The following is a 22,500-nucleotide window of genomic DNA, read 5'->3' as shown; positions in this document are numbered from 1 at the left end:
ACACACACACAGAATAAACAGTCACATTTGTGGGAGCCTGAAATTGTCATCGTCAATAAAAAAAGGGAAAATCAGCACTTACAAGCTAGTGTTGGCCTGCTCCCAATGGCTAGCTTATAGTAGTGGAGAGCCTCCGAGAACTTGTTGTTTTCCTGAAGCAGCAAACCTCTGGAGATATAAAAGAGAGAAAGAAACCACTCAGAGAGAAAGAAATTAAATGGTGGAGAAAAAAGTTTAAACACTCAAAACACACATACTATATACACACACACAACATTCAGCCATGCCCATGACTAACCAGGAGACAATAGCCATCGATGGTGCTATAATTGGAACATTGTTCTTGTGCATTCGCAAATAACATAAAAATGTGCCTATATGTACACACACACACCTAAAGTATTATTGCACTCGAGTCCTTTTCCGCTGGGAATGTTCAGAAAGAGTCTGCAGTCCTCAGTTTGTCTCCCCTACTGTGTGTGTGTGTGTGTGTGTGTGTGTGTGTGTGTGTGTGTGTGTGTGTGTCTCAGAGGGCTTAACGCCGCACTGCACTGCACCACAGCACAGGAGGCTGGAGGGAGTCATTAGGGTCAATACAGGTGAGGAGACACACCATCTCTTACTCTCCCTCAGTCACTCTGTCTGTTTCTCTACCTCTACTGTACATCTCCCTCTCTCGCTCTCAATAGCCCTCTTTCTGAAACTCTTTCTGTCTGTGTGTATATGTATGTATACATGTGTGTACAGTGAGGAGAAAATTTATTTGATACCATGCTAAAGTTGCCTAAAAAGAGGAATATAAAATCATCAATTGACAATTGATCTTAATGTCTTAATTAAAAAAAATAGTAAAAATAAAACCGCTAAGCACCCCAATTTTCTTTGTGATTGAAGAATGTTTCGTAAAGAAAAAAATGTTCTTCCTGAATGCTAGGGGGAAGGAAGTATTTGACCCCCAATGTAACCCTATGGGAATTTAACACATAGGGTTAACATAGGGGCAGGCAGATTTTTATTTTTTAAGGCCAGCTATTTCATGGATTCAGGATATTATGCATCCTGATAAAGTTCCCTTGGCCGTTGGAATTAAAATAGCCCCACATCATTACATACCTTTCACCATAGCTAAAGATTGGCATGGTGCTTTTTCCAGTAGGCCTATTAGCCTGTTTGATGCTCATTGAGCTCAATGCAAATCAACAGGCTAATAGGCCAACTGGAAAAAGCACCATGCCAATCTCTAGCTATGGTCAAGGATATGTGATGATGTGGGGCTATTTTAATTCCAAAGACCAAGGGAAATTTATGGGGATGCATAATATCCTAGATCCATGAAATAGCTGGCCTTTAAAAATAAAAATCTGCCTGCCCCTATGTTAACCCTATGTGTTAAATTCCCATAGGGTTACATAGGGGGTCAAATAATTCCTTCCCCTAGCATTTAAGGAAAACATTTATCTATTTACGATACATTCTTCAATCACAAAGAAAATTGGTGTCCTTGGCGGTTTGATTTTTACTATTTTTTTTTTTAATTAAGGCATTAAGATCAATTGTCAAATGATGATTTTATATTCCTGTTTTAGCATGGTATCAAATACATGTGCTCCTCACTGTATGTGCATGTGTATGTGTATATGTGTGTATGTGTATTTGTGGGGGCTTTTTGCAGGGCTGCTAACAGAGCCAGTGAAAGATGTGTTCCCGGGAAAATGCATAAATCAATAGATGCTCCCAGCTTAATGCAAACCCCTAATGATAAATGCTGTGGTCAGACCAGCTCCTGTGGCTGCTGGGGGTCAGTGTGTGTGTGTGTGTGTGTGTGTGTGTGTGTGTGTGTGTGTGTGTGTGTGTGTTGGGGGGTGGGGCTCAGGGCCTTTCACCTGACCTCTGCACTACCGTGGGCGCAGACCGCCGAGCAAAGCTGATGCCAGCAAACAGCCCATGCAGATGACTAATGCAAACCCGATCTCACGCGAAACTTCCCTTAGAGGGGGGGGGGGGGTCTTAGAGCCACATCTGAGCCGCATCAGGGCCAGAGCCTAGCCACACTGTTAGCCGTATGTGTGAGGCTCCATCTGGTATGGCGATCAATAGTGTTGACAACAGGGAGAGCTGCTGGAGCAAACGAGCGGATTGATCGCCCTCTCAGACTGTGGACTGTGGACTGAAGGGAGAACTCCTGCTGCTATCTCAACCAGACCCCAACCAGCTTCCATGCTCCCTCTATCAACAGGGCCAGCAATGAACATCCCCAGGGGGCCGTCACGGCTGAATCCGTGAGATATTCGAACACTGCAGAATGCTGAATAGTAGATCAATGGGAGTAGCAGAACACCAAGCGCTACTATACCGGTATATTAAAAATACATTCTTACATATTTATTGAGAGAGAGTAGAACACTAGTCACGTTTACATGGACACTTCCATTCCGATTAGAAATGGAATAACAGCTTACTCGGAATAAAAATTGTCATAAACACCTCAATCGGAATGAAAATTCCTGATCCAATCAGAGTTTTAATCGGAATGAAAGAGGTGGTGTAGTCCGTTCCCATCCCATGTATACGATCATTCGGATTGACTGCTACATCTTGCCAATGAAAAGCATCTATATGGCTCTGGGTAGAACACTGATAAACAATAGAACACTGAGAGACAGTAGAGGGGTGGGGCAGGACACACACACACACACACACACACACACACACACACACACGTAGCAGTACGTACAGATTATACAGCATGTCTGCCATGTTCCTGCGGTAGTACAGAGCGTTCCTGTAGGCCCGTTCGGCCTCAGCCATCTTGCCTTGGTTCTTCAGGACGTTTCCCAGGTTCCCCCATGCTAAACAGGAGAAGAACAGACAAACAGACAGACAGAGAATTAGCCGCCCAGTCCAGAGAGATGGTGTCCAGAATGTGTGTGTGTGTGTGTGTGTGTGTGTCTGTGTGTGTGTGTCTGTGTGTGTGTGGGATGTGTGTGTGTGTGTGTAGGGGGTGTATGTGTATGTGTGTGTGTGTGTGTGTGTGTGGGGGGTTTAGTATTCTTGGGGGGGATATGAAGCTGTAAAGTGCTTTAAGTGCTTGAGCACAAAAGCATAAAGCATTAACGCAAACCATTTACCATTTGCAATCGCCATTCAGACACTTGTTTAAATCCAGTTACCATTTGCCATTGCCTTTCAGATACTTGTTTAAATCCATTGTGGAGAGCAAGACTAAAACAATAACTTGTGCTACGGAGGGCTAAGACTAGACGAGATGCAAACTTGGTGCAGGAAGGTCAGGTGAAGAATAGTAAATTGTCCTCTCACCCCCACCCCCTCCCACACACACACACACACTCCCATATGAAATACCTATTTGCCTCGTGATGAAATTAGTTCATTTTATGGGAAGAAAAATAAATTGAAAAAGAAATTGGTTTGTGAATTGAGATGGGAAGAGGTTCCGATAACAGTCTCCAGCCCGTGTCTCTTCGGGACGCTCTGGATAAGTGAGGCATTTTAAATATACTCTGGCTAAGGACTGAGGGCAGGACTGACCGGTCCAATTCCGCTGCTTCTAGAAGATTCTACTTTCCTACTCAGAAAGGAATTTGGCTGCATGTGTATGATAAACAGAACCAGACAAGAGTACAACCAGTTCTGCGTAGATATGGTGTTGAGGCTACATAAATAACCTAAGAAAATGTTTGCTCAAACAGCTTGAAATCTCAAAAATGAGTGCACTTGATCACACTCTCTCTCTCTCTCTCTCTCTCACACACACACACACACACACACACACACGTATGTTTATATCATCAGGTAAGGCATCCATTTTACATGAATTCGAGCTGAAATGTTATTACGACAATAAACTCAAATTTGTGGCAATGTAAGTGGCAGTTTTGACTTTCTTTGGAAGTCGGCAGCCTGTATTTTTTCACTTTTTACATGCCACAGAGGGGCCTAAACTGAACAGCCTTCTCTGCCTCAAAATCCGTTCGCAAAAAGGGAAAACAAACCAAACCAAAACCCAGATTAAAATACATCTTTTCCAGACTGCTTGGCTGAGGCGCTTAAGACTTCCTGCAACCTGGAAGTCCGGTCAATTGCTTGTTCCTGCATCCCGGAGGTGTTTACTGCAAACTGTTTGTTTGCATGACAGGATGGGCCCAGAATATGCCAAGGGTGCCCTCACACACCCACGGGCACGTCTCCATGGTGACTCACCGGAGAGGAGTCAGGATGGAAGCTGAGGGCGGTGGTCACATTCCTTCTGTCCTACCCCCCCCCCCCCCCCCCACCCCCCCCATCACACACACACACACTAACACCTCCATGTGTGTGCGTGTGTGCATGTGTGAGAAGGTGTGTGTGTGTGTGCATCTGCGTGTGTTTAAAGCTTGTGAAAAGGAAGTGAGTGAATACGGAACGTCCTGTGCTGCAGGCTTTTATCGCTCTCCGTCACGGCAGCTCAGAGGGCTGACCGCGTTGGACTCCGCACTTCACTCTTTGACTTTCCATCATTTGAGTCTGGCTGCTATCGACAACGGATGCCCGCCAAGGAAGCAACAAAATGCCACGGCTTCAATCAAAGGTTAGCTTGCTAATTAACAGCTGCATGGCTTGAAAGAGGCCATATGATCCACCCTAATTACCCTTAATCTTCTGGCGCCTTTCATCAAAAGAACGCCATTAAATCAAGAAAAACAAAAACACCCCGTTAAACAGGCGAATCGAAACAAACTAACAAAACAGTCTGGAACTAACAAAAACAACCAACAACACAAATTCAATATGTTCGCCTCTTAAATAATTCATGACGCGCTTAAACACGTCAACCAAACGAGGAGTGATTAAAGCGGTGTGAATGCTGATGCAACGTTAGCCAAGTGTGAATCTCACCTTTAGCCGGGTTCACGGTTATCCCCGAACGGTAGAGCATCTCCTCGTTCTGCCAGTCCTGGTTGCGCAGCACCGTCTTGATGCCGAAGAGCACCACCAGGGCGGCGCCGGCGTACAGCACCAGGCTCCGGGCGGAGCGGCGGCGCAGGCGCACGTACAGCGCCCTCATGCCCACGGCCACCAGCAGGCAGAAGCCCATGCTGGGGATGTAGAGCACGCGCTCGGCCACCACGAAGCCCACGTAGAAGAACAGGTTGGTGGCCGGCAGGAAGGGCACGGCCATCAGGCCCAGCGAGAACACCAGCACGTTCTCCGTGGTGGGCAGCGAGGTTCTCGGAGCCGCCGATGCCGAGGTCAGCGGCGACGACGAAGCCGTCTGGTGGGCGGCGGTGAGCTTCTTCGTACCGTTCTCCACGCCCGGAGGGTGCTCGTTCTCCGACGAGCCGTGGTCATGGTCGGAGCCGTGGTAACCGTTGCCGTTGGTGGCGGCGGCGGCCAGCTTGCCGTTGGTCACCGCCGGATGATGGTGGGCCTTCCCGTTGGACTCTTTGCCCCGGGCGGGCGACGAGGAGGAAGCGGAGGCGGCCGACCGGCGGAAGGGCAGCCCGAGGCCGAGCCAGCCGAGCACGAGCAGCGCGGCGTAGAAGGCCAGCGAGTGGACGTTCCTCCAGTCGGCGAGGCCGCGCACCAGCGGCAGCGCGTCCATGGACCAGTCGAAGCTGAGCGTGTCGGGGCAGAGCAGCAGCCAGGCGTTGACGGCGGGCAGGTAGAGGAAGGTGAGCGCGCGCGTCAGGAGGCTGGGCGAGTCCGCCGCCGGGTTGTCCGAGTTGGAGAAGTTGGGCGGCTTGTTGCCCATCCAGTAGAGGCGGAACGCCAGCAGCAGCACCCCCCACACCGCCAACAGGAACACACTGACCAGCAGCTGGAGGTTTCTCCTCTGCAGGATGGAGAGACAGGGAGAAGAGAGAGAGGGAGAGAAAAAAAGAGAGTGAGTGAGTGAGTGAGTGAGTGAATGAGTGAGTGAGTGAGTGAGTGAGTGAGTGAATGAGTGAGTGAGTGAGTGAGTTTGAGACTGAAAATGGCTGGGTCTCCCAGATTCATTAAGAAGCTCTTAAAAGCTAAGAACTTCTTCGGAGCGTTCTTAGCACTTATGAGCTTCTTAACAAATCTGGGAAACGTGGCCAATGTCAGTTGAGAGGACACAAGCGTAATTTAAGGGATAAAACACTACGAAGAGGTCCAAGCTCATTTTCTGCTTGGTTTGTATGATCTGACTCCTGGACTTCTGACTCGGGAGTCTGATTCGGTTCCAGGCCGCTTTGCTAAAATGAAGGCGTGGACTCCAACGTCCCTGACCTCCCCTGCAATCTGAGTCAGCAACACTTGAGTGCTGCTGGACATCATATATGGTGTGGTGCGCGTCTGTCTGTGTAGGAGGTAAGATGCTGGGAAAAAAAAAAGTCTGGCAAAAAGCAGTGTATGTTTCCTCAACCCCTTTCTGAAGCCAACTCTCAAACACACACCAATCACACACACACTCACGTCAGATAAACAGCAGTACATCAGACTGAAAGCGATCAGATGACAATGACAAGATGCAGCTTGTTTCTTTCCAGGGCACCCCCCGCCCCCACCCTCCCCTCGCCCCCCCCACCAACCCCGGCAATCACCGCTAATGAACTCAAACTCCGCGCCAAAGTTACCAAAACGGCACCTCTCATATACCCTGCTCCACAGCCAAGACAGTGACAGAGATGCATAAGTCATGCTGCTGGCAGGCACGCCGTGGCCTTGACGTCACGAACGTGGAGGAAACACAGCCGAGTCTGATCCCCCCCCACCACACCCCCCCACCCCTCGCCCCCCTCACCCCCCTCGCCGCTCAACCTGGCCTGTGCAAACTTACACAAATAAATGCTGAAATATGGCCTAAACAGCAGCCTATCAATCATAGCGCGAGCTCGATATTAAACACTTTCCGCCAGCCGGTATGGAAGTGATTATGCTGTATTTATGGCGTGTTTGAATCTTTTACACATTTCTTCGCTGAGGGCTTACTCGAGCCCTGTTGTTCCCTACGGGGTTGCTGTTATGCAGGATAAATCCGGCCTTCCCTGTCTGTTTGTCTTGGAGATCCCACCTCACGCGCCCCCCCCCCCCCCACACACACACACACACACACCAGCCCACACCCTACGGCACACTGTTCAACCCGGGCCAAGTGCTACGTGCTACGCTAGCACAGGCGTATTGTTATTACACGCATTTCCTCTGGCGATAGACGCCGGGCTGCAGCAGGTCACATGACAAGGTCATGGAAGCCCTTGACACCATCTCTGCGCCGCTCAGCGTATCCTGACAGCAGTCCAGCGGCGCTGACCGCATTACGGATGCCGTCGATGTTATTGACCGGGGGTGGGCCTGAGGCGCCTTGTCATCTATGTACACATTTGCTTTCCTCAAACTGTGCAATTTTCTCCTGGCAGATGCAAAGGCCCCTGTAACCCCCATTTACCATTTAAATGAAAAGTCACAGCCAACAACCAAATCCCTCCTAAATCCATTTGATCTGCCTTTCCGCCTTTGGGGGAAACGGCAAAATTTGCGCGGTGCCATTCGAGCAAAGCGCGGCAGTGATGGCTATTGATTTTCTTATAGTCTTTTGTCATTTCTATGATATCCGATGAGGACGGACAAGCTCTCCCGTGGGAAATCAGGATAAATAGGTCTCCCTCTCTCTCTCTCTCAGCATGCAATCAAATTATCCATCTCGATGCTAAGACTCTCATCCTCTCCTGCGAGAGCAGTGACGAAGAAAAAAAAAAGAACAACCCAACAGACGCGATCCTACAGGGACAAAAGAACCTAGGCCATACCAGAGGATATTGGATTATTCTCAACGCATTCCGTGTTCTCATTCCAGCCCTCATGCTGTGTTCTGCAGGTCTCGACTACCATCACAATAGCGCAGAAAGTGCTAGAAACAAGAGTTAGGAAGAAGGAAAAAAAGGCCTCAGTCTCTCATCTCCCCAAGGGTGTGAGGGGCTGCCGACCTTGAAATGCAGGTTGGACGTGTTTCAATAGGCTTGAGTCCACCCCGCGCCGCAACGCCTAATTTAGCACTGATGGAATTAGCACTCGACTTATCGTCAGCCGACCCAAAATCCACATGACAAAAAAAGCAGCGGGGCTCGTCTCGGCGTAGCTTCGCCTCTCTCGTATAGCGAACCCAAACAGAGGACGAGCCTGCCGTTCCAGAGAGACATCAATCTGTCAACAGAAAAAAGCTCACGAGTCACAGCGCAAATAAATCACCTGAGCCTGCCCCAAAAGTCTGTGATCTCTACTCCAGTCTGTTTCAGCAAAAAGGCTGCCGGATCTGGAGCAACGTCAAAATGACTGGCACGGAGCTGGCAGTCGCTCAGAAACGTATAGTCAGGGATCACCATTTCTGGATCGTGATGGGCTGTGTGCAGAAAATAGAAGACTTATCAAAAAGAAGCAGAGTCCATAGAGAAAAGAGGAGATGGGAATGATTAGAGGACCCCGAGGTGTACTGCGTGCAGCTCCGCAGAGCTTCCGCACTCTGGCCGGAATATCCTGATGGAAAGTGGCTCTTGCCGAAGGGGAAGAGGTCATAAAATGGCGCTCCCAAAGGTGTCTTTAAACAGAGAGCTACAAAGAGACAGGAGCAAGAGAAAGAGATAGAGAGAGAGGGAGAGGGAGAGAGAGAGAGAGAGAGGGAGAGAGAGAGAGAGAGAGAGAGAGAGAGAGAGAGAGAGAGAAAGTGGGAGAGAGGGAGAAAGAAAGAGAAAGAGAGAGAGGGAGGAAGAAAGAAAGAAAGAAAGAGAGATAGAGATAGAGGGAGGAAGAAGAAAAAAAAGAGACCAAGTGGGTGCAGGTTCTAATGGGAAACGCAGAAGTCTCATCGAGACCCCGAAAACCAAACTCCGTCCAGCGTTGTCCTTCTGTGGGAAGACTGTGGCCCAGGGCCAGGGAGGAGTAGTCTGCTCTATAAACTATTCATGGGTGAAAATCAGAGAAACATGACATGGCCTACAACAAATACATTTCAAACATGTCATCAAAGTGAAGGCGCAGTACCTCGGTTTGATTTAATAAAGATGAGGCAGTGCCTGGCGCGGTGGCTCTGTGTTGCCGATTTGGACCTGGTCTATCCTTGAGCTCATTTGGCTCGCCAAAATAAAAATATTGTCTTTAGCGCTTCACGGTAGAAGTCCGCTGACATGGACAGAGAGAGAGAGAGAGAGCAGAGGAGAGAGAGAGAGAGAATCTGAAGATGTTCCCACTGTTCTGGAACTCTCTGTGTTTCGCCTGACTTGTCTGGAAACGCAAAGGTCAGCTGTCGAAATGCAGCTCGCAGGACTAATATCTTAAACTGCCAGAGCCATCAAGCTGGGAGTCCGAAAAGTGAGACAGCAGAAGGAGACGGAGGAGGAGGAGGAGGAGGAGGAGGAGGAAGAAGAAGAGGTGGTGGTGGTGGTGGATGGGGAAGAGGAAGAGGAGGAGGAGGAGGAGGAGGAGGAGGAGGAGGAAGAGGCCTGGCACTCGACAACAGCACAGGTCCAAGGGGGAGTTTCAGGTCATGACAAAAGACCACTGAACTGGCAAAATAAAACTAAAAGCTCCCTCACTGGAACCCGCACTCTCCCATGTCTTGCGTCCAATACGATTAGCACTCACACACACTTGCATAATATGCTTACGGCCCCACAATAGGCCACTGTTGGAGCGAGCCAGTTATTACAGCCACTGGGCCATACTAATCTACTCCTTAATGAAGGGGGGGAACGCACTGAACTTTGGCTGATTTGGAGACTTCCAGGTGGAAGAGCAAGAGAGGGGGAAAGAGAGCACGAGGTGGAGAGCTGGAGAGAGAGGAAAAGAAAAAGGGAGACAAGAAAGAGAGAGATAGTGAGATTTATAGATACAGTAGATGTAGAGATTGATAAATAGAGAGATAGATAGATAGATAGATAGATAGATAGATAGATAGATAGATAGACAGATAGACAGACAGATAGATAGATAGATAGATAGATAGAGAGATAGATAGATAGATAGATGTGAAAATAGAGAAAGAATGAAAAAAGCCTCACTTTCTCTTCTGGTGACAATAACCTTTCAATCAGGCAAGTAATCAGCTGCCTTTACCCAGCAGCCTTCCACACAGTTACTTCCAGGCTATGAGGCATTTCATTCCTGACACACACATACACACACACACAGTAGTGTAGATGGGAATAGGTGAAGGTGAAATAAAGGTGTGGAGAGTACTGTAGGTGGTTCCCTCACCAACCCTGGCAGATGAAAGATATGACAAACGGGGCCATGGCTATGGCTGTGGCCGTGGCCGTGTGCTCCTATAGGTTGACGGCCAGGCAGAGGCATCGTCATCAGACCCGGTTAGAGGCGGACAGCAGCGAGGACGAGGCCGGGGCCTGGGGGGACCGACGGGGTGGACTGGCAGACGCTGGGATTAGCGGGTCGGTGCCGGTTGAAAGGCCCGGCTGGGCTTAACAGACGAGTGGGAACGGGGATTACAGTCAATGTCATCATCACCTCCACATGCGTGTGCAAGGGGTCTGACGCTACGCTACATGCCTCACTCACTCACTCTCTCTCTCTCACACACACACACACACAAACACACAAACACTCAGAAGTACTGATACAGAAACATACACACACACACACACACACAAATACTGATACAGAAACAGACATGCACACACACACACACACACACACATACACACACACACACTGATATAGAAGTAGATATGCACACACACACACAGAAATACTGATATAGACACGTATTCACACACATCCTGACATTGGTATGTCTCCACACACACACACAGACACACACAGCTCAAAGGATCGCTGTACATGTGTCATGATTAGAGGTGATTATCCGCCCCCGTCGGCTCGCTCATCACACACATTAATAATCCCCTAATCACATTCCTTATAGCGGAGAGAGAGAGGGAGCAGGTGGAGGTCTTTTGCTCTCTCTCTCTGTCTCTCTCTCTCTATCTCTGTCTCTCTCTCTGTCTCTCTCTCTCTGTCTCTCTCTCTCTGTCTCTCTCTCTCTGTCTCTGTCTCTCTCTCCCCACACTTTCCACTGAGCCTCTCTGGGTAAGCACACTACTACAGACATCCCGTTTGAGTCATGGAAAAAAACAGTCCTGTGAGCCAGCGACTTCCAGGACGTTTATCTCTATCAACACATGTATTTCTGTCACATTCGCCCTGCCTATTTGCGATGACAACGGAAATATCCGTGAAACACTCCGCACATGGTGTGTGTGTGTGTGTGTGTGTGTGTACGTCTGTTGTTTCTGGCACGGAACTTAAGCGGCCAGAGGCGACAGCTGAGGGATGCATCCATAAAACGGGAAGTGTGTGTGTGTGTGTGTGTGCGTGCCACGAGGGAGAACGTCGCAGCGTTGGCAGCGACGCCCCGTGACACCGACACCGACAGTCGAGCGCTAACAACACCACACACTCGCGGTGTCGTCTGCGCTGCTCGTCTCACACACACGTTTGGTAAACAGCAGCACTCCTGCCGAGGGGAGACAGAGGAGACGGAGCTGCACATCGAAAACACATCTGCTCCTGCTGCTGCTGCTGCTGCTGCTCAACAGCCCAGCCGGCCACAGCCAAGACCAAAGAGATGTTACGAGAGGGGAGAGAGGGGGAAATATGTGTGTGTGTGTGTGTGTACACATGTGTGTGAGTGTGTGTGTGTGTGTGTTTGAGTAGAGAGATGGGGGGAGGCAGCAGCCAAAGTTCTCAGCCAGGGAACTATGACATGCTTTACAGACAATAAAGGCAACAAGTCGTTTGCACCTTTTCAGCAGAGATGGAGCCTGTGGCGCTTCACCAAATGATGAGCAGAGAGCCCTCACACACACACACACACACACAACACACACACACACACACACACACACAAACATGTCTGCAACACACATCCAGGCCATCATTGGCTACTGTATAATGCACCGAGGCATTTTATGAACTGCCACTCCACTCCTCCCCTCACAAACAAAACCCCTCTTCTCCATTACAAGTGCATACCACCCTGCAAGCACTATACACAATATTCATGGGGGAAAAAAGCAATAATGAGGAATGTTTTTCATACTTTTCCATAAAGTGTGTATGTGTGTGTATGTGTGTTAGACAGACTCTCCATTGCTCCTGTGGCCAATGTACACAAGTGAGCTTTCAGTGGCAACATGGTTTTTGGAAGGACGCAGGACCTTGGAACCTTGCAGTGTGTGTGTGTGCCTGTGCATGTGTGTGTTCTGTGTTCGCACTGGTGTACTGTAAGTATGTGTGTGTGTGTGTGGATGGAAGAGTTTTAAGACAGCTGGAAATCTGAAGCCTGTCGGAGAGGGTGAATGATGCTGGTGTACGAGTGTGTGAGTTCGTTCACAAGCAATAGAATGTGTTTCTCGGCTGAGTGCCTGGAGACTGGATAAAATAACTACAAACCCTGTGAGTGTGTGTGTGTGTGTGTGTGTGTGTGTGTGTGTGTGTGTGTGTGTGTGTGTGTGTGTGTGTGTATTACGTGCACAAGTACTTGAGCTTTTGATCAAGTATTTGCTACATATCTTTTTGGAGTATATTGTTATTATTATTCGACTCTCTGTTTATCTCTTTCTCTCTCTCTTTCTCTCTCTGTCTCTCTTTCTCTCTATCTCTCTTTTTCTCTGTCTCTGTGTGCTGTACTAAAACCAGCTGAGTGCCTGCAGCTACACTCATCATCCCATGCCAGGCAGCTTTCCCCCCGTACAAAGTCCAGACAGGACCACCCTCTGGCAATGATGTGCGTGCGTGTGTGTGTGTGTGTGTGTGTGTGTGTGTGTGTGTGTGTGTGTGTGTGTGTGTGCGTGTGGCTATCCTCCTCTGCCCTCCTATGCCACTTTCAACTCCCTGCTGATGGTCTCTGGCCTACGGCTCACTCACACATATGTACATATACACACACACACACACACACACACACACACACACACTCACACAGACTCAATCACATGCTGCTACCTGGCATTGAGACAAACACATATGTCATCTCTCTCTTTCTCCCTTGCTCTCCCTCTGCTCTCTCCATTTATCTTTCTCTCTCTCTCTCTCCCTCTATCTCTCTCTCTACATCTCTCTCAGTCCCTCCCTTTCTCTCCCTTACCCTCTCTCTCTCCCTCTCGGTCTCTCCCCCTCTTTCCCTCAGTCTCTCCCTCTCTCTCTCTCTCTCTCTCTCTCTCTCTCTCCATCTCTCCCTCTCTCTCTGCTGCAGGGCGGGACCTCCACCCGGTTAAGTGCCTCCACATGTGCGATGGAGTGGCTCTGCGGCTCCTCTGGTTACGTGTTCATCTGTCCGGCGCTACACTACACTACACTACACTGCGCCGTGCTGCTCTGCTCTGCTGCGGCGTCGTCACCGCTGGGGAATGGGGCCAGCCTGCGTCAGGGCCCGCAGCTCAACGGCTAACAGAGGCAGCACTGTCTGCACGCAAGGGCCAGGGCCACTACACTCACACACACAGAGAGGGAGAGAGAGATGGGGGGGGACAGAGAAAGATGGAGGGAACATCAGGGGTGGAGTGGAAGAGAGAGAGAGAGATGGAGGGAAAATTAGCAGTGGGATAGAGAGAGGGAGAGAGATGGAGGGAAGATGAGGTGTGTGAGAGAGAGAGATTGAGGGAAGATCAGCAGTGGGAAGATGAGGAGTGAAGGAGGAGAGAGAGATGAGAAGAGGATCAGGGGTGGAGGGGGTGAGAGAGAGGGGAAATTAATATATCGTGTCAGAGGAATTGAATGGAAGTATTGAGTGATGGAGAGATAAACGGAGAGCAGAGAGGGAGATGAGAGTGTGAAAGAACGAGGGAAAAAGTGAAAGATCGAAGAGAAGAGTAGAAGACTGAGAACGCTCAAGCTGGCCGGGACCAAAACGATCCTGACGGCGAGCGAGTGAGCGAGCGACAGGAAGCACATTAGCTTCCCTGATCCACCCAAAGCTCCTTGTGAGGAGGCTAAGCTGCGGCAGCCATTATGGTAAACAAACACACACCTCTACCACAACCGCACAACCACACACACACACACACACACACTCAATCTTCTCCAAACATGTGGCTCTGCCTGTGCACACAGTCTGCTGTTCTTCATGGTAAACACACACCCACGATCTCTCTCTCTCTCTAGCCATTGAGGGGTCCGGTGCGGAGCCGCGTGGTGGGGTACCGTCCCCCCGCCGCCCGCCATGCCTGCTCCAGCGCACTGGGCAAGTCCACGGAATTCCTGCTTTGTCTCTTTTGTCTGTAATCCTGTTTAGCTCGAAATAAGTGGTTTAGCAACTCAGCAAGAGGCAAGTGAGGCTTTTTTTTCCACCCTCACCCTCCCAAACATACTCCCCCCTCCCCTCCCTCCACCACCATCCCTTTCTCTCTCTCTCTCTCTCTCTCTCCCTCCCTCTCTCCCTCCCTGCCTCCCTCCTTCTCTCTCTCTCTCTCTCTCTCTCTCTCTCTTTCTCGCCATCTCTCGCTCAGTCTGTTTCGTAATTCAGGTCCAATCAGTTTGGAAACAGAAACACTTGAGTTCTTTCTGAGGCAGGCATGTGAGGGTAATATCCTGGGAGATGAGGAGCGAAATAGTCCAATTAAAGGGACGCTTTCTTCGCCCGCACAGCACTTCTCCCCTGAATGGTCGAGGGAGGGGGGCGGAGGGGGGGGGGGAGACAAACGCGAGGAGAAATGAATGAGAAATGGGAGGCAGGCGGTGGGGGGGAGTTGGAAGGTGGAGAGAGGGGTTTTAAAGACTCTGGGGTTTGCTCGCTGCTCCCCGACTGAGGCCAGGCTTCGGGAGACAAAAGAGTCCCTCTACACCCTCTCCACTCTATTGGAACTCCCAACAGTAGACCAGGGATGCTATGAATCAAGAAGAAAAATATAAAAGTCCCAGCTTTAATTATTCAGACTGTGTGTGTGTGTGTTTGTGTGTGTGTGTGTGTGTGTGTGTGAGGAAGAGTGTGTGTGCAAGTACGTGTGTGTGTGTGTGTGTGTGTGTGTGTGTGTGAGGAAGAGTGTGTGTGCAAGTACGTGTGTGTGTGTGTGTGTGTGTGTGTGTGTGGACTCACAAGGAGGTGGTGGACTCAATGTTCAGTTCAGCTCAGATTTAGAAGCAGTGGATTAAAAAGGTTCCTTTGGCTGCCATACTATTTTACTCCAATAAGCTAGATAAGTCTTACGAGGACACACACACACACACACACACACACACACACACACACACACACACACACACACACACACACACACACACACACACACACACACACACACACACACACACACACACACACACACACACACACACACACACACACACACACACACACACACACACACACACACACACACACACACACACACACACACACACACACACACACACACACACACACACACACACACACACACACACACACGACTTGCGGACCCCCTGCCCGCCTCAGAGCTCAGATTAAGCCCCAGTGTGACAGCGCATGCAGTCCGTCTCCGGTGATGGTGAAAATTCCAGTGCCCATTTTAACGAGCTCCGCAGCAAAGCCTGCATAATCGCTCCTGATTTTAAGGCAAAATTACACAGCCCTCACGCTCCATGTCGAACAAAAACTTTTCTCTCTCTCTCTCTTTATCTCTCTCCCTCTCTTTATCCCCCTCTCTCTCTCCCTCTCTCTCTGATTTAGTTCACTGTCACCTCATGACAGCGGATCCAAATCCACACTTAAGCAGATCAGAAACTCATACCGTAATTGACTTCCTAGCTGAATGCTCATTGTTGGCCATGACAGTTTTGTTGTGCACTGAGGCTGGCCCTCCTAACAGTGATGACCTGCCTCTGAGGTACAACAGAGAAGAAATATACCTACACACACAAACAAACACACACACACACACACACACACACACACAGAGAGAGAGAGAGAGAGAGAGACACACACACACACAAACACACATGTACACACACACACACACACACACACACACACACACACACACACACAGCGAGAGATAGAGAGACAAACACACACACACACACACACACACACAGACACACACACAGACACACACACAGACACACACACAGACACACACACAGACACACAGACACACAGACACACAGACACACAGACACACAGACACACAGACACACAGACACACAGACACACAGACACACAGACACACACACACAGAGTGGGAGAATGGAGGAGAGGCAGGACTGTAAGGAGGCTTCAGGGGGTCAAGAGTTCGTACTGAGACTCAGACCAGCACTGTGTGCCAAGGCAGGGGTCAAACCACTTAACCCACCACAACCATGGTCCACTCCGCGCCATCCAATGTGTGTGAGTGTGAATGTGTTAAAGAGAGAGAGAGGGAGAGAGGGGGGGGGGGGTGGAGTGAAAGTGGATGTGAGGAGACTAGCAAGTAAATGACATCACCCCCCGGAAAGTGCTGAATGAGACACATAAACTAGGAGCTGCCTGTGTGTGTGTGTGTGTGTGTGTGTACACTCACATGGAAGTAAGACCCATAAAACCATCTGACAGACAGCACAGTGGGAGGAATGAACTCCTGAAACACACACACACACACACACACACACACACACATATAGCCGTTTACTGGCTCCAACCCATCAGAGATAAGCTAAACAAAACACTTGTCTAAGCCGCAACTGCATGACACACCAGTCAGATAAGCATCAGGGGAAGACTTAACCCCCCTGAGGAAAGATAAGCACTGCTCTGTCTTCGGGATGCTCGGGGGGTTTAACATATTTATCTCCTTATTTATTTGTTGGATTTAGGTAGTCTACACAATCCTTTCTCCCAACTGATTTATAAATAAAGTCACTGGGTGGAGAGAGAGAGAAAAAAAAGACAGCGGAAAGAGAAAACCAGCTTTGGGGACGGCAGCTAGTGAGCGTGTCCGTGAGTGTGTGTGTGTGTGTGTGTTGTTTGGGGAAGGAGGGACCGTTGTCATGCGAGGCTGTATTATGGGGAGCGTGAAGGCGCGGAGAGGAAGCCATTAGGGTGGTGAAATGCACGCTCGCATGTCTCAGGACCAAACCACAGAAGCCTTTTAAGAGTCTCCTTCTCAGCCGTCGATATTAAACCAAATGCCTCTCCAGCGGCGAGGCCAGAGAGCTGGAGAGACCAGAATTCGCGGAAACCTCGAGCGCCATGCACGCACGGAATGGGTGATTTGGACGGGACCCACGGGAGCGAACGAAACGAAAAAAAACGAGGTTCTTTTCGCCGAAACCGAGGCGCTGGTGCCACACCACCGAGTTCCTAGTCAGCCATAATCGGCAGGCAAACACGGGCACCCCGCACCCACCACAAATGTGCACAAACATGCAAACATACAGTACATAGACACAGGCACACACACACACACACACACACACACACACACACACTATGCTCACACAAGCACATTCTTGAAGGTCACAGCAACACATAGACTGTAACACATTAGCACTGGAGCCAGGCAGTTTCTGTGGTGTAACAGACACGCACACACACACACAAAAAGTGGTATTGTGAGAACTGCTTCTGCAAATAACACACAACCTTCCACTGGAATCACACACCTACAAGTACATGCTGGTGCTGATACCTATACAAATATACAGATCAAGATAACAGACACACACACACACACACACACACACTGCAGAAAGAAGGCAAACAAGTGTCCAGTGACACTTACAGGAGATAAACTTCCCACAGGGAAACATAACAAGAGGGAGACAGAGCGTGAGTGTGTGTGTGTGTGTGTGTGTGGGTGTGTGAGTGCGCACGTGCGGCAAATAAAGACAGAAAAACAAAGAAAGTGAGAGTAATAGCAACAGAGAACACAAAAAGGAGGACAGGATGAGTGTTCTGCACTTCCCGAATGAACCACACACACAGATGCGTGCTTCAGTGCGGCGCTCGCTGGACAGAGTGGCCGAGCGAGGACTCCAGCGCGGCAGGCCGCCCGACTAGACGTGTGATGTGATGTGAGGCATCGCCGGGTTAGCCCGGGTCTGCTTCATCACTCCGACCCTCGGAACGCGTTCCTCCCGGGCAGCTCTCTGATACCGGGCCGCCATGCGCCATATATATAAGCCATGAAAAACGACTTTGGGGGCTCCGATCCTTAACAATACGTTTAGTCAGCGCACCCCCGTGGCCAAGAGCAACACCTTTAGCCGTGCGTCTTAATTAAAGGCAAATAGACCCCGCGCAGCATCAGAGGGGGAGAGAGAGGGGTCAGGGGAACTCTATTCAAAAACAATGTTATGAGAGCCAGAAACCTCAATCCGTCCAAACGCCGGAAAAAAGAAGAGAAACATTTCTCTGCACATGTTTATTGCGTGAAACCACAGCCAGGCTATGCTTACACAAGCTCTCTTTGCCCTCTCCATCTTACTCTCTCTCTCTCTCTCTCTCTCTCTCTCTCTCTCTCTCTCTCTCTCCTCTCTCTCTTTCTCTCCTCCGTCTCTCTCTTTCTCTCCTCTCCCTCTCTCTCTTTCTCCTCCGTCTCTCTCTCTCTCTTATCCCTCTTAGCGTTGTTTGCTCTGGCCATCTCGGGTTGCCTCGGTGACTCGGCTGAATGAAAACGCTGAGTCATGCTTGTCAGAGCGCGGGGTCGGCCAGCGAGGTGCGGCCGGGTGATAATCCCCGAACCCAACGACGCGGAACTACTCTCGCAGTCGACCGTTTTCAGGAGACACGGTAAAAAAAAAAAAAAAAAAATCCATCTCCTGGTCGCCGGAGCCAAACCCCGGCTCCTCGTCCGAACATCCGGCCAACAAACGTCCGGCTCATTTCAGAGGGCCAGGCCCGGATCCCTCCGCCGCCCGCTCCTCCAGATGCACATATTTTTTTTTTTTTGCTTTGCCTTAGCGCGTGCTCGTGGGCTGCCTGACTGCCTGACCGCCTCATCAGGTCATCCCTCAATCAGATTGAGCGCTGGGTAATGCTATTATGCTGTCAGCGTCCAGTCACATGCCATTTGGCGTCGGCGCTGGATGGGTTTTGACTGGGGCTGGTCTCGCGACGCGTCTCGGGTTGAGGCCCTACACTGCCGCTCCTACCACAGGGCTCTGGCGCTGCGCTGCTGGCTGGCTGGCTCGCTGGCCTGGGTGTTGTTTGCGTTGGAGGGCATTCCGGTGTGTGTGCTTGTGTGTGTGTGTGTGTGTGTGTGTGTGTGTGTCTGTGTGTCTGTATGTATGTGTGTGTGTGTGTGTGTGTGTGTGTGTGTGTGTGTGTGTGTGTGTGTGTGTGTGTGTGTGTGTGTGTGTGTGTGTGTGTGTGTGTGTGTGTGTGTGTGTGTGCGCGCATGTGTGTGTGTGTGTGTGTGTGCTTATGTTTGAGTCTCTGTGTCTGTATGTGCTGGGGGGTAGTAGGAAGATAATTCTGATGAGTTGTGGTGTGTGTGGTGACCTCACGGCTGTAAATAACAACTCTGGAAAAGCTCACTTCTCTTCTCTCTCCTTCTCTTCTCCTTCTCTTTCTCTTGCTCCTCTATTCTCTTCTTCGTGTTTTATGTTGTGCTACTTGATCTGGAGTGTGAGTCTGTGATTTGGAGTGTGAGTCTGATTTCCTATAAAGCTCATTTCTGCAGGCAACTGGCCTTCGATAACAGAGGACACATGCAATGGATGACAGAGACACACAAACACACTTACAGAAAGACACAGACAAACAGACAGACACACACACAGTAAATTGGAAACGAAGGTGTGAAAAAATCTGTTATTTCACAGTTCAGCAACTTGAGGCAGACCCCTGTTGCATCTGTTTGTGTTTGCCCGTGACAGTTTGTTTATGTGTGGAAATGTTTGTGTAGAAGAGTGTGTGTGTGTGTGTGTGTGTGTGTGTGTGTGTGTGTACATGCAAGAGAGTGCAGTGACAGTCATCTCCAAACACACTTGATAGAGATTAATGGAGGAGCACGAGTGACATTTGGGATCCCCATTAGGCCAAGTGTCACACACACACACACAAACACACACACACACACACACACACACACACACACACACACACACACACACACACACCGAACAAGACTTGTCATCACAGCTTTCACAACTCCTTTTCTCACTCATCATTCACAGCTACACACAGGCGTAGCTAAGATGCTTATCACACACACACACAGTGTGGAACTTATGTCAGGAAGACCCGATAGCATCTAACATCACCATTAGTCACGTTACTGGCTCCAGATAGCATCACGTACTGTAGCATAATAACATCTCATATATATATATATATACCTGCAGAGATGACATCTAACGCAGCCATTCCTCACAGTCGTTAGGCGGAAGGAACCATCGTAAAAGAATCAGAGCAGATCAAACAGACATAAAAAAATAAAAAATAAAAAAAACAATAAACTAAAATAAAGAATTCATGCATAGGAGCGATATGACTGGCAGACGCAGGGAGAGATAAAAGGTTCGCTCTCGCTTCGGAGCGAGGGAGCTGCTAGGAAGATAAAGTCAAGCCAAAACAAAGTCATCATTTCAAAAAAGAAGAGAGAGCGAGAGAGAGAGAGAGAGAGTGAGAGAGTGAGAGAGAATGTGTGAGAGAGAGATGAAAGAATGAACAAAACCCTGCATAGAGGAGTGTGGTTTTAGGAGTATGTGTGTGTGTGTGTGTGTGTGTGTGTGTGTGTGTGTGTGTGTGTGTGTGACTGAGCTGTGGTTCGGTGAGCAGGGCCTGCCATCTCCACACTGCACATTCAGGCCTCCACAGTACTCATTAGGATTTAAATAGGACTGGGAAAGCTGCCTGATGATCTGGAAGAACCTGGGCCTTTAAATTAGTGTCTAATAGTCTTTTCCTGTGCGTGCCTCTGTGTGTGTGTGTATGTGTGTATGTGTGTGTGTGTGTGTGTGTGTGTGTGTGTGTGTGTGTGTGTGTGTATGTATGTGTTGTGTTCTCTCTCTTCCTCTTTCTCTTGCTCTCTCTAACTCATATGTATAAATGTAGCCTGGTATTATGCACACACACAGGCATGCACACACGCACGCACGCACGCACACACGCACGCATGCACGCACGCACGAAGACTTGAGATGAGCAAGAGAGGCTTGAGAGCTCTATTGAGACAGGTCATACTAAGGAACGAATGCAGGAGAACTCTCGTCTTCACACAACAATCTGGAAGGAGGAGGAGGAGGAGGAGGAGGAGGAGGAGGAGGAGTGCTCTCCTCCCAGCTGATCCCAATGCTTGGCTACATGTTTATGAGGAAGATGTGTCCAAATGTGGCTTTGCTTCGCAGCCGCCGTAATCACTCCAGTGTGTCACAACACAGCACTGAGCAGCGAGAGACTTGGCCCGGGACCACTCCACCGCTCCCATGCTACAGAAGAAAGAGCTCGTGTCACAGGGTACCGCCTGCAACGCAGCCAGAGGCATATTTGTGTGCGGAGAGAGAGAGAGAGAGAGAGAGAGAGAGAGAGAGAGAGAGATGGAGGGGAAAACATAGTTTTTTAGGCAGCTGCAAGTCATCAAGTCAGGTCTTTCATGTCTTTATTAGTATGAAAACAGAGTACACTCATGTCATAATAACTGCCCGAGCACCACCCGCAACTCCCGAGTTGCCACCCAACCTAGCCAATGAGAACGCTCCTCTCTGCGAATGTACACAAACAGCCAATGAGAAGTCTCGCTGCAAATTATGCCCAAAGAGCCAATGGGGAGACTCCTCTCTGCAATGACGGAGGTCTCTTTCCGCAAGTTTGTGCAAACAGCCAAAGTGTCCGTCTGTCTGCAAGTATGTGTAAACAGTGAATGAATCAAGCCCTCCAAACTCCCTGAAAAAAGAGATGCCCTTCCAGACAGCACACCCAAACAGCTTGAGTCCAATAAGGAGCCCCATAAAAAACTCTGACTTGATGTTATTTTTTTGAAGGAATGCAGCGTTTTATGGGGGCACAAACACAAACACAAACGCACGCACACACACACATGCACACACACACACATATACACACCCATATTCACATACACATACACACACGCACACACACACACATGCACACACATATGCCCAGCCCATGCACAAACATACGCACACACACACAGACATATACACAAACACACACTAACACACACAGACACACATAAACACACACAGACACACACACTCCACTCTGAGCGGTTGTTTTTCTCTGCCCCTGGACGGGAGAGTGGCCTGATGTGGAGGAAGGAACGTTAGGGCAGCAGAGGACCTAAAATAGCCCTCCGTCCTCGTGGCTCAGCAGCGGGGAGATGACGTCTGTAGCGCCACACTCTGCCCTGTGAGAATGTTCCAGATGAGTAGAAGTGAGTGTGTGTGTGTAAGAGTGTATGGAGGGGGGGCGGGGGGGTTAGGGGGGGCTCACAGCGAGAGCTATCCAGCTGTTTACTGGCCACAATCACCGCCCGGCTCCCCCAACTCCATCATACCTAACTATGGACGACAACCTATCAGCGCATCTTAGCATAGCTCTGCTCTGAC

The 22,500-nt window shown here is 49.6% G+C and overlaps 1 protein-coding gene across 1 annotated transcript in view; it reads right to left on the bottom strand.

Moving 5' to 3' along the window:
- Positions 1-22,500, bottom strand: part of tmtc2b (transmembrane O-mannosyltransferase targeting cadherins 2b) — a 133,686-nt gene that overhangs the window by 38,071 nt on the left and 73,115 nt on the right. The window contains exons 3-5 of the mRNA XM_062547753.1: positions 4,897-5,833; positions 2,735-2,849; positions 83-168 (exon numbers count right to left, since the gene is read on the bottom strand). Of these exons, the coding sequence (XP_062403737.1) occupies positions 83-168; positions 2,735-2,849; positions 4,897-5,833 (1,138 nt within the window). The remainder of the gene's footprint in view (positions 1-82; positions 169-2,734; positions 2,850-4,896; positions 5,834-22,500) is intronic.

The sequence above is a fragment of the Sardina pilchardus genome, chromosome 10, assembly GCF_963854185.1.
Source record: "Sardina pilchardus chromosome 10, fSarPil1.1, whole genome shotgun sequence".
NCBI classification, from domain to species: domain Eukaryota; kingdom Metazoa; phylum Chordata; class Actinopteri; order Clupeiformes; family Clupeidae; genus Sardina; species Sardina pilchardus.
Note: the sequence above shows the minus strand (reverse complement) of the source record. Positions and strands in the feature narration are given on the sequence as shown.